Source organism: Alligator sinensis, unplaced genomic scaffold (assembly GCF_000455745.1).
Source record: "Alligator sinensis unplaced genomic scaffold, ASM45574v1 scaffold64_1, whole genome shotgun sequence".
In the NCBI taxonomy this organism is placed as follows: Eukaryota; Metazoa; Chordata; order Crocodylia; family Alligatoridae; genus Alligator; species Alligator sinensis.
This window is the reverse complement of record NW_005842458.1, coordinates 1,187,536-1,200,407: the sequence shown is the minus strand read 5'-3', so window position 1 is coordinate 1,200,407 and position 12,872 is coordinate 1,187,536. Positions and strand designations below refer to the sequence as shown.

The window sequence follows — 12,872 nt, the reverse complement described above, 5'->3', positions numbered from 1 at the left end:
AAGGGGGGGAGAAGAGAGAGAAAGCGTGAGAGAGCATGAGCTTGGTAGGGTATAGCTGTAAGTCGAAATCCCTGGGCTGTCACTGAAGTAAGGGCGATAGGGTTTGGCTACCCTAGTGTCACTCAGAACAGAAATCAGCCTGGTAGACAGTCTTGCATGCCTGAGATAACCTCGAAATGCTTTACAACTAACGCTGCAGCGAGCTGTTGAGCAGTTCCACTTTTTCCCTTTGGGCCAGGACACGAGAGGAATCTGTACTCCTTTCAGAAAGCATCAAGGGGCCTTTCCCTTCCAGCAGCCCCCTAGATACAGATTTCAGGTTATTTGCAAAGGAGAGTCTCCGGCAAGGCAGAGCTCCCCTCGCATGGATGGCAACATCAGCTGGGAGGCAGGAGAGTGTTACACTGAGATGCCCTCTTGCCCAGTGAGTAGCTGAGGCTCAGTGTGCCATGAGATATCAGAAACTTCGGCAACATGCTTGGAGATTCCCACGTGAAAGGTGACGATGTAGGAGTATATTACTTCTGAACCCATGTTCTGGCATGACCAAACTGTGGTTTAGGGAAGGGCTGTCCAATTTCTGAGTGGCTGAGGGCTGCATGCCCCCCTGACCGCACCATGCCAGCGCTCTTACATCAGGCATGATCCCCTGGTCCTCCTAGGCCCCTGGCTGTGGGCTCCTTCCACCCCACGGGCTACGCTGCATCGTCCCCAGGGACAGGGGCAGGAAGCAAAAGCTGGAAGGGGAGCCCAGGGACTGTGACAGCAACAGCAGGGAAGTGATGTGGGGGCAGCAGCACTCAGACTAGGACCCCAGGGGCTGCACTTTAACCCCTCGGGGGCCACTTGCAGCCCACGGGGGCTGCCAGCTGGACAGTCCTGCTTTAGAGTAACAGCAAAGCCAACTCCCACTGGACGACTCCATCCAAATAGGGACTGTTTGCTTCCTACGAGCAATGGAAAGAAGCAGACTGGTCCGAGACATCTGTCCTGCTCACAAAATAAATTTATTGTTGATAAAGAATGAGCTATAATTGTGACAGCAGTGGAGAGCATAACAAAATCCGTGCAATGGAGCTGAAGGCCACCTTACACCTGAAGTGTTGGAGCACTAACAACGTTATTCCAGCAGAGGGCAAGGGAGGGGAGGGGAAGGAATTTTTTTTATTACATAATTTCGGTAATAAGTTAAGCAAACATTGCTTCATTTACACATGAAAAGGAAAACTGCTTAAATGCCAGCAGCGAACACAGGCTGCACAGTGTGGTGTAGTAATGGGCTAGTTTATACAGTGATGCCATATAATGGCACATCAAGTGTTACATACCCCTGGCTTCGACGGCAAGGAGTTATGGAGTAGATTCTACCACAAAACAGCAGCAGTTGAAGGATATTTTCCTCCTAAGGTCAATGGAAGTTTCTTTTCTCTTCCTTTCTTCAATCACCAATAAGTGGGTTTTTACTAAAACTGAACAGTGTCCTCAGATGTATGATTTCTGATGTAATAAGATACAGGTCTTGGCTTTTCAAATGGCCACACTGATTGAGCCGTGATGGCTGCTGCTCTTGAAATGGCTCTTCCAGTTCTTCTCTTTATCGGTCTGCCCTGTAAATGGGCTGTCATCTTGTTCTTGGGGAAAAAAAAATGCTCTGCTACTGAAATTAGAGTTGATGGGCTTGTACTGGATTTGGATGCTGCCTCTATCCTCCTCTCCCGAGCATGCTCTGCTAAAGAAAAGGGAGAAAAAACACACATTTCAACATTGAAACACTGTTTTGATGCTCCATGAAAGGTATCAGCTGTCTCTGTTCTAGGTTTTCACACAAAAAATACAAAAAGAAGGACATATGAGAATAGCTTTGGGGTAGGAACCAAGCATTACCTGCAGAGCCCCAGGGAGCAGGACACAAAGATAATGCTGAAAAAGTGGAGTAAAAGTACATCTTGTCCTCAGTAACAGTAGTGCTCGCGGGTGCTAGTCACTCACGTCCAATTAAAAACCACACCTCCACCCTTACAGTCAGGTAAAACTTATTCTCAATGTCAGTAGGTAAATCCTACTCATAAAGTCATAGGGATACCTTCTGCTGAATTTTTAAAGTAACTTAACACTTAATAAAATGACCTATTTGTTGGGTCCTGTGAGCCAAGATTACAAGAGTCTTGCAAATGCAAACAGGTAACGCTGACCACATGCTTTACTAATAGCTTTCAGCACTTGGGCCATATAACACAATGGAAAAGCACCGAAGCTTCAAACTGCATGGTTACCCCCCCCTCCCAAGTACTCCAAGAAGCAAGAGATGACCGGCTGCACTAACACTCGTTCCTGCTGGCCCATATCAGAGCTTTATTAGGGCCTTTCTGGTGGGATTTGATAGTAAAGTCCTTGGCACCGGGCTCTACTGAGACTACACAAGCCTCAGTTGGACGACCCTGGTGCTTGGGGGAGCGAGTGGTAGAGGTCTGGACTTCCAGGGCCAGGGCAGCATGCAGTCTGCTCCAAATCAGTGAGCACAGGTGCAGCAAAATCAAGGAAGTGGAGAAACCCATGAGTTGTCTTTGAGGTCTTGGGCCACACTTGCATTACACGTACATATATACTTCAATGTTTCCGAAGACAATGTGATTTGAGCAGTTCAGCTGCACCAAGCACTGCAGTTTTTTCAGGGGGTGTAAGGAAAAAGAGCGCACTGAGCACCAGTTCACAGACAGGCTACCGCACCACACAGGGATATCCAGAACAGAGAACTCCTCTTTGCTTTACCAACTTCAGTCACAACCCTGGGAAGTAAATGAACATATAAAAAAGAAGAGTCCATTTCACATTCCTAAGGACTCCTGCAAAATGCGGGTAAGTAAAACTTTTATTAGTTAACAAAATATACAATCTGAACCTTGGCAGCAGCCCCCAAAGAGATTTGGATGGAACTGATGAAGGCCATTTTAACTAGAAGGCTCCCTTGCAGTGGCAATATAAAAAACTTGCATGTAACTGCTGCTGGGCTGAATATTAACATTGCATAAATTTAACACTGCATAAATTAACATAGGAAATTCCCAAATGAGCTGGGGTAAAGCTGTGCAAGTTAAAGGGGAAAAAAAAAAGCTTCTTTCATTTAGGATCTTGATACCATTTCAATCTCAAAGGTGAGAAAACAATTTGCAGCGTTTGCTCATTATTCATAGATTTGTCGGCAGGACTGCAGCTCTGCACAGGCAGGTAGGCTGCAAGGGATGGAGACAGCAAGGTTGGCTGGGGGTATTTTCTATTACTTGGAAATAAATGGTAGCTGTGCCTGTAAAACAGGAACAATACCGCGAGCAGCTGCAAACTGTGGGCCATTAACCTTTGTTAAAATGATCTTAACAGTTTCCTCAAATATGTTTGTTACATTATCCCCGTTAAAGGTTTCAGGACGATTTCTGAATTGCAACTCTCGTGGATGAACTCAGTCATTGTCACTTATACCGGCTAGTTCTCTCTATTGGCTTGTGGCAAATGGCAGCGCTGTGCTTTGCCAAGTTTCTATAGAATCGACATAAATTTTATTGTAGCTAGTATCACTGAAGGCAGAAAATGAAAAAAGCTATTAGGATCCTCTAGTCCATTTCCTCACCAATGCAGGGATAGTCCCAATTATTTTAAATGTGCCAAGCTTTCTTTTAAATGTCACAAAACAATAGGGCTCCCATTATGTCTGCATTCAAATCCACTGTTAATCATTTTTGTTCCTCTAAATGCTTTAGACTTTGCCAATGTCGGTATCTGGTCATGTGCCGAAAACTCGCTGCATTATTCTGGGTGGGCAGCGCCACTGTGTATGGAGGGACTGTTACCAGCCTGCTCTTGTATGTGATGATCTTCACGTTGAATCCAACGATTGCAGCCTGTCCCTCCTTCGGTATTATTTGCTCCAAGAAAAGTGTCTGAGTTCTGTATCACTTTTCCTACCTGTAGTAGCCACTTTGTCAACATCTGCCTATGTTTCTAGTTCTTCTCTAAGCCCTTTATTGGTCCTTGCAATTTAATACCACCTGCCAATTTGACCAGATTGCTGTTTCCACTTTCTCCTTTCCAAGCCACCAATGAAGGTGTTAAAAGATGAAAAGCCACTCCTAGGATGCCTTGCACAATCCATGCCAGGGCTTTTCATGCTATCCTTTGTTAAAGCTTTCTAGCCATGTGTCAGTCACTGGCAGTGTTACTATATTTTATAAGATATGACCAAATGCTTCACTAAAATCCATATGTATTATAATCATTGGAATTTTGTCATATATGGGTCTTTCTGGCTACAAGACATGATTAAGGTCCACTTTATGCTATAAAATAGAACATTGTTTCTACGTGAATTGGAGATCAATGATCTGTAACTGGTTTTTTTTTAAACTGCTGTATTGGTAGCATAGGCTAAAGGTTGGTATCATGTTCCATATTCTTTTCAACCATGGTCGCAGCTGAATATGGTTGGAGCGGTGGGTGTCTACACCCGACATGCCTACAACTGTATTTAGAATTGTAGAAAATTCAGGTGGGAAGGGACCTCGGGAGGTCACATCTAGTCCAACCCCCTGATCAAAGCAGGACCAGCCCCAACTACATCATCCCAGCCAAGGCTTTGTCTAGCTGGGGCTTAAAGACCTCCAAGGATGGAGCTTCTACCACCTCTCTGGGTGACCTGCTCCAGTGCTTTACTACCCTCTTCCTGAGAAAGTTTTTTCTAATATCCAACCTAAACATGCTTTGCTGCAACTTGAGCCCATTGCTCCTTGTCCTGTCATCTGCCCCCACTGAGAAGAGTCCAGCTCCATCCTCTTTGCAGCCCCCCTGCAGGGAGCTGAAGGCTGCTATTCAATCTCCCTCGGTCTTCTCTTCTGCAGACTACAGAAGCCCAGTTCCCTCAGCCTCTCCTCAGAAGTCATGTCCCCCAGCCCCTGAACCATTTTCTTTGTCCTCTGCTGGACTCTCTCCAATTTCCCCACATCCTTTCTGCAGTGTTGGGCCCAAAACTGAACACAGTACTCCAGATGCAGCCTCCCCAGTGCTGCATAGAGGGGAATAATCACTTCCTTTGATCTGCTGGCAACACACCTACCAATGCAGCCCAGTATGTCATTAGCCTTCTCTGAAATAACAGCACACTGCTGGCTCACGTTCAGCTTCTTGTCCACTGTCACCCCCAGGTCCTTTTCTGCAGAGCTGCTGCCCAGCCAGTCACCCCCAGCCTGCACCGGTGCATGGGACTGCTTCCTCCTAAGTGCAGGACTTTGCACTTGTCCTCGTTGAACCTCATGAGATTTCTTTTGGCCCAATCCTCCAATTTGTTGAGTTCTCTCTAAATTCTAGCCCTACCCTCCATTTAGAAACTATGCTGTATAAAAGTGTCATGTGGCCACACCTGCAACTAGACACCAGTGACTTGTGTATAGCAATATTGCAATGCAGGAGGATCCAGGTCAGGGTGGTTTTTCTTGTTTGCTTTGTTTTTTTATACCCCTGCCATTTTATCAGCTCTGAGTAGACCAAGATAACAGTGATAAAACACCAGTGGACAGTCTGCCCTAGGACTCTCATTGCTATCACTGGTGTTAATGCAACAGCAGGGAAATCTTTTAAAGAGTGTGGGCACAGACAGAGCATTTATGTCCCCCTCCTATTGTAAAAGTATGAAAAATATTAACAACATGCTTCAGTTTATCAGCCTGCTACCAAGGCCTTTTAGGTAAAGATTTAAACTCAAGATAACTAAAAAGTCTCAAATTCCTCTGTATTAGCAGCTCTCTGGGTCTTTCTAACAAGGGGAGAAAAGACCAGATAGAGACATGAGATTACAGACAGAGCGAGAAATAAGGAGCATACGGAAGAAAGGGTGAGATAATTATAAGCAAGATGGGAAAGAAAGAGGAGTCAATAAATTCAATTTATGAAAAGCACAGTGAGTTCTCTGCGAGAGCACAAGTGCTCAGACTCACCACCTGGAAATCGGATTAGTTAACTTATTCGGTTTTCAATATCTTGGTCTGTTCCCCCTGGCAAATTTCGCTCTTCGTTTGGCTTCTTGTCATCAATGTCAGTTAACTTTTTCGTTCCTGAATCTGCTGCCGAACATGTTTTCAGTTGTTATTCTTTGCGGTGTCTTACAATAACACTTAACAATTATTTCAAAGTAACTATTTGCATAGCCTTTTGGTAATGAGCAGGTAAAAATAATTACATTTACAGCTGCAACACAAGAAGGATGAGCTCTAGAGAACTGATGTTCATTATGAAAAACAACTGTTCCTCTTGCAAATATTTCCATCAGAAAAGGCTTCCCCGCCTCTGTTATCTTGAGACCAACCTGCATGAATCCCCATTCTCAGAGCCCATAGAAGCAAAAATGAGAGAAGGGTTTTAAAGAGACCTGGTTCAGATGCAGGAAACAATTTGTAACTACTGGAAATGTCTGGCAAAAATTGCAATTAGGAGGTTTCTCAAGGGGCTCAAATTTATCTAGCATAATATTTTTGCCCCTTTTGCGATCATGAAAAAGAGCAGTTCCCAACTTTTAATTCATTTGTCCCTATAACTGACCTCTGATGAAGTACTGGCCATGCTTAATATTGAAAAGTATTTTTTAATGAAGTTTACATTAATGATTTATTGATGTTTATAAACACATTAGTAAATTAGTGTTATAGACCTTGTAAGCCCTGGTCCTGTACAAATTGGACCTACTGGGTCATATAACAAATCTCTTACTATTGATTAACCATCTGCTACACATCTATAAACATCCACCAGAGCGTCGCAAGGACCGGCATGTTTAGTTCAGATTTTAGAGCTGATGAGCACCACACGCTGATAAGGGACAACTTGGAAAAATTAAAAGCCTACTGGAGCGGGTTGGGGATTGCTCAGATCAATCTTTAAAACTTAACTCAGTTCTTTATTTTCCTGAGCACGCTTGCCTCACAGGAAACACCAGAGTATAAATGCTCAAATCTGCTGCTCTCTCGGTGCTGCACGCAGTCTTCCTTCTCTTCCTCTGGAGCGAGCTCCCTGGTGCTGGGGTCTTTTGCCAGACCCTGAGAGCATACCTTAGCCCGGTGTTACAGCCATCCTTTTCCCTGAGAGCCTTTAAACTTCCCTTTGTGCCAGCTGATTATTCCTATCAGCTGGCCCAGTCCTCCTGGGCAGACCTGCAATTATGTCTCATTGCCCACAGCTGGGCTGTAGCCCCTGCAAGCCTGCACACTGCTACACCTACAGATTAGCAGGTTTTACTGACAGCCTGCCTAAAGAGCTATGGGACTACCTGAAAGATTTACTGAGCCACAGGCAATTGTTTTGGGGGACTCACAGAAAACTATGCAGAAAAGAAAACCGGTTTGGGCTGGCAAGTGCCTCTGATGGAGCCACACGGTAGCTATTTCTGTGCACAAGGGAGTGCGAGACATAGGGCCCTGGCCAGTGTCTACACAGGTATACTGAGCTTTCCAAACTTCCCGTGATCTTATGGGCTGAGCAAGGAACAGGCATTAAAAAATGAAGAGGGTGGCATTAGATTTAGCAAAGAAAAGGTGATAAGGCACAAAACCTTGGATTATCAAGGGAAGGAGTGGGAGCTGAACTGCATACAGCAGGGATATCAGAAGTCAACACCACTCCTGCCCCAGGCCAAATCAGGACCACGGGGCTTCTTGCAGGCTGGATCCAGAATGCAAGGAGCTGCTTGGGTCAGATCTGGACCTGGCTGCAGACCGAAGCAAGCGGCAGCAGTGCAGGAGGTAATGCAGCCATTGAGCGACATTCCCAAAGGACTCCACACCTGTGCATTCAGTGGCAGGACTTGTCCCTGCTCACGCTGGCTCCCTGAGATGCCAGGGGAAACGGCTCTGCGCACTGTATCTTTGACACCCCAGCTTAGAGCACTGAAAAGTGAATAGGGCAAGTGATAGGAGAACATACCTGCACGGGTACAGGCTTGCACTGGCACTGGAAATAGACAGTGTCCTAATTAGTCCTTTCCATCATAAATCTGTACATGTACTGTAGGCTACAGAATCACATTCTGTTGGGAATACCCATTAATGCCGAGATGTTTCACATCAAAGCGAATTGGGGCGCTGCCCCGACAACCACACAAACTGCTTTGCCTCTGTAATCCCCGCACATACAGAAAACAAACACATTTTAGCGGCAGCTGTTCAGCTATCTTCTGGGATTGTCAATCCAGCAGAGATGCCTATTTTGAAAGGGGCACACTAACAACACGGACCATGGATTATAATAACAGAACAAGAGAAGTTTATTAAGCGTTGCAGACCTCAGGTTGCATGAATAATTTTATCACTGCAACACAACTGTGACTGTTTGGCTAGAATTTAGATTTACACAGCAGCAGACCATTAGCAATATTAATGTCAATAAAATCTGAAGTAACAGTAAAGCAGCAGTCAACCACTGTAACTGCGAAAAGGTCAGTGACTTGCTATGGTCAAGTTCTGTGTAGGCATAATTAACTATAATAAAGGAAAGAAGGATTTGCTAGCAAATATTGGAAGAACGTGCCAAAGCCTGTGCTGGAAAACTGGAGCAGGTGTTCTTAACTTTTCCTTCTACTAGCTCACCAACTTTCTTAAAAAAAAAACAAAAAAAAAGGAAGACAACCACTAAAGGGCTTATTTCAGTTCATGCTTACATATACCCAGCTTGCAATATATCATTATTCTCCCATTGTCTTCTTCAGAAATGTCAAGGAGAGAATACAGATCTCTGTGTTTGAGTTAGCGAGGGACCCGTTCCATGATACCAGATCTTAACCACCCTGAAAATGTAGGTATGTTCAGAGATCTGAGCTTAAGTTATCAGCCTTGATATAATAAGTAGGAGCATATATTCTTGGTCATAAGAGCACACTATGGAATAATTGACTCTGTAGGGGATTTTATTTCCTCTTATGGTGTGAGGCAGGGGAGAGGAGTGGGTCCGCATGGGAGGGAATATGGGGTGCAGGAAGAATCTTTGTTTTCTTTTTACATCGGTATTGAAGACAGGCTGGGAAGAGTGGGGACCACTTCCCTGGTTAGAGGCAGGGGAGTGGAAGAGGTGGACTGCTTCTGAGTATTAGGTGGTTTTGTGGGGGCGGGGAATTTGTCTTGTAACTTCTTATTTTAACATTTTTCTTCTGTTTCTATAAACTTTTGAGGGCGTCTTTTATTATAAGCCACCTGGAGCATTTTGGGAGAAGGCCAGCATATACATCAAACAAATCAATATATGCCTCTCTCTAAATATATGCTTAGTGACTGCCTCTTTCTCTTATGCTTCTCCAATATGGCCATGCGTCCCAGCTGAACAGGACTCCACGAGAAAACCAACTCTTCCTCAGATCTTAAGTTTCCAGTATAGCTGCAGGCTGATGCACATAAGGAGTGGTACTTTCACAAATAAAATATCCAACTGCCATACTATTATGATTATATGCATCAAAGGCCTCTTTTAGGAAAGAATCCATCTAGTTTACCTCTAAAACCTGAACTGCGCAGTTATAAGCCAGACACAAGGAACAATATTAAATCACTGCTTTTTCTAAAGGAGTTACAGGCTTTTAAATAATATATATTCTATTTTCCACTGATTTACACTATTTCTTCAAAAAAAAAAAAAAATTAAAGAAAAAGAGCCTCCTGACATAAGAGAACAAATTCATTCTTCAGATAGCATTAAAAAGTTAGCACTTTATGGCAACATCATACAGCCGGCAAATCAGATGACAGGTTAACGTGACAAAGTATAATGCCACATTCTGGAAACATATGACACATAAGAAATCAAGAGTTCTGACTGCTCAGCAAGTCCACCCAGGACAGACACTGACTTGGTACTGAAATGGGAAATGCTACAGGTGACCATTTGATGACAAACATACCAAATCAGATAATTCCATTTATCTTCTTGCTAAAATAGCAACTATTTCCTGGCCTCTGCAAACAGCAATGGCTATTACACCATGGAACAGTCTCCCCAGGGAAGATAGGGGAACCTTATTGCCTGGGTAATTTAAAATGAGACTTGACATAGCACATATTTAGGAACATACTGCTGGGAACAATCCTACATTGGCAGAAGAGAAGGATTTACAAAAAAAATATCCAACAGGTCTTTTCTCCCATCTTTTATGCTTGTGAACCAGTCAGTAGCTATATTCCCATACCCACCTGTTTGGCATGATTGACACAATGCAGGTATTGGTTGGCCAGTGCAGAGCAGCTGAGGGTCTCGTGAGAGTTTTGCTGATAACATTGGAGAATTTTACCCTGCAGATCAGCACAGATTGGATGAGACTCATATCGCCTAGGGACAGAAAAACAGAACATTTTATAGTTTCCTTCTCAGAGACATTTCACGAGGGCTTTATGGAGCTGTTTTGTTAAAAGTAAACCCAATAATAAAAAGTGAAGGAAAATATTTTAGAGGCTGGAAGGAAAGGCTGCTTCTACAGTTAACTCTGTTGTTACCCGGGTTACATCAGGGAAAAAAAATAACGGCAAGGATGAGCTGTGGGAGGAGGGTTATTAAGATGAGAAACATCTTCCAAATCCAGATCTCCGTACTAGCAGGTAGAAATGCTCCAACCACAATTTATTTCAACTGAGCATAGGTCTTTTACTTAAAGGCCAAACCATCACTAAACAGGCCTGGTCTGGCCTGTACTAAAGAAGCAATCACAGAACCTCAGGGGGTATCAATCCACCTTACCGCACACATATCCTTATGATCTGATAACACTTCGGTTTGTCATGCAGGGAGTCTGTGTGTGCCGCATGGGAAGGGGACATTATCCTGTTGTACAGGCCTACAGGGGGGCCTATTACTTTTCCCGGATCACAGAGATCTCCTTTTGCTCAACTGATAGTAGCTGGTATTTCTGAAGATGAAAGTTCCCCAGTTTCTACTCCTGTTTCTCAGATGTGTGTGTGCGTGTGCATGCATGCATGCATGCACGCACGCATGTGCACACACCAGTGTGCATGCATGATTGATTTAAAAAACTGTTCGTTTTCTCCGCTTAAATGAATTCATGAGTCTACCCCATCCATCTTTCTGCTTAACCCAATCCAGTCACTGTCAGGAGCTGTGACAAGTGAGCACTTCAAGCTGAGTCCTTTAAAATGTAAACTTTTGTGCTAGGTTCTTGTCATCTTGCATTGTCCATGAAGTGCTATCCACACCGATGGTGTTGTAGAATTAATAGATGATTCCTGAGCTTCAGCTGCAGTTTGAACCGGTCATGATATTGGGCGCATCAACAAGTCTTTATTTTTCTTTCTGTAAATGGGCACATATTTATAATACTTGATTAATCTTAAAAGATGCAGATCTTGGTAAGCTGTTTTAGAGATGAAAAGTGCTAGGTACTATTGAACTAATTAGCTAGGTCTGGGTATTTCCTTTTTTTAAAACATAATTGCAATGGCGCTTACCATTACGGCATGGCAGTCAAACTACATTAAAAAACGCAAACCACCAATTACAAACGTCCATTTTTATCGATGAAAAATAAAAATAGATTTTAAAAAATTTTATGGCTCATCTATTTTAAAAGCAGCTATTTGTTTTATGTGCATATACAACATGCTCAACTGATCTTCCAGTTAATCCTATAAGGAATCTAAAACTGGTTCTTCAAACATATTCCAGACTACATTATTTTTAGTTCAATAAGGTCAAAAAGAGAAGACTCATCAGACAGGGTATTCTCAGATGAATATTTTGCTCCTTCTTATTTTGCTGATTGGCCTATGCAGATCTATATTTTACTAGGGCATGAAAGTGAAATGCAAAGCACAATACTGTTCCTTGGGGGAATTTGCTCTTGGCAGTCTCTCAAGATGTAGTACCAAAAAAGGAATGTTAAATTTCCTTGATTCTACAATATATACCTTTATAAAACATCCTTCTTCCACTCGTCATTCATTATTTTACATCTCTGTGAAACACCTAACACAAAATTTAAATGCTGCCCCATGTGCTTACAGTCTTTATGATCTGAAAGTTCAGCCTTCTGTGGACTCTTACAGATGAGGATTTTCCCTTAATCCCCCCTCTGCTGATTCCAGCGAGCATTTTAAGAAGCTGCTATGCATCAAAATGAATAACGATAAAATGCTGTACACTGACTGATTATGGTAAGTCCTATAGCTGTATCAATATGAAATAAAGTGTGAGGGCAGCAATGCATATGCTCTTTGTAGACTTATGACTCACTGCTCCCATGATTCAAATTTCTAACTAAACCAGTGCTCATTTTTCGTGACTGAAACCTCGCCCTGGATTCATAACCCAGTGCAAGAAACCACAAGTTAACCAAATACAAGCGCGCACACTTAACCTACCGCCCAACCTTTAGTCACAAGTGATTTTAAAAGTTCCCATACCCCATGTCCCACATAAAATTGAGGTGAAGGAACGAAAAGGTCCCTTTACACATTTATTGCACACATTTTGTAAACTTGTCTAGTACTGCTTCAAAAGGGAAACTTCAACCCACGCAGACAGGCTCTTTCCTTTTTTTTTTTTTTTGAGTCATGCTGTTAGTGACATAATTCAAAGCTTCTGCATTATTCCTTATTTGAAATGTGTCGATGCATACTTTTATGCTGCTGTCAATATTACAGCACTTTGGGGGCTTTGATTTCCTGTCTCTTCAACACTTGTTTTTATAGCAATACATTTTTTGTTTTGTTTTGGTGGGTTTTTTTAATGTCTCCCAGCCACTGCCTATCTCCTTAGACATGCCAACCTGGTATTGATGGGAGCTCAGTGTAAATCAGCCCAGTTCCTTCAGAAGACCATGTCCATTTTCCTGGATTAGTCTTGTA

General features: G+C 43.1%; 1 protein-coding gene across 3 annotated transcripts in view; it reads right to left on the bottom strand.

Moving 5' to 3' along the window:
• Window positions 1–988: 988 nt before the first annotated feature.
• CHCHD3 (coiled-coil-helix-coiled-coil-helix domain containing 3) overlaps window positions 989–12,872 on the bottom strand; it is a 240,190-nt gene continuing 228,306 nt past the window's right edge. For 2 of the 3 annotated variants that reach the window (XM_014523192.1, XM_006030678.2), the window contains exons 7-8: window positions 10,209–10,344; window positions 989–1,729 (exon numbers count right to left, since the gene is read on the bottom strand). In XM_014523192.1, coding sequence (XP_014378678.1) covers window positions 1,703–1,729; window positions 10,209–10,344 — 163 coding nt within the window. In that variant the 3' untranslated portion in view covers window positions 989–1,702. The remainder of the gene's footprint in view (window positions 1,730–10,208; window positions 10,345–12,872) is intronic. The other variant, XM_025212354.1, reaches the window with a different exon arrangement.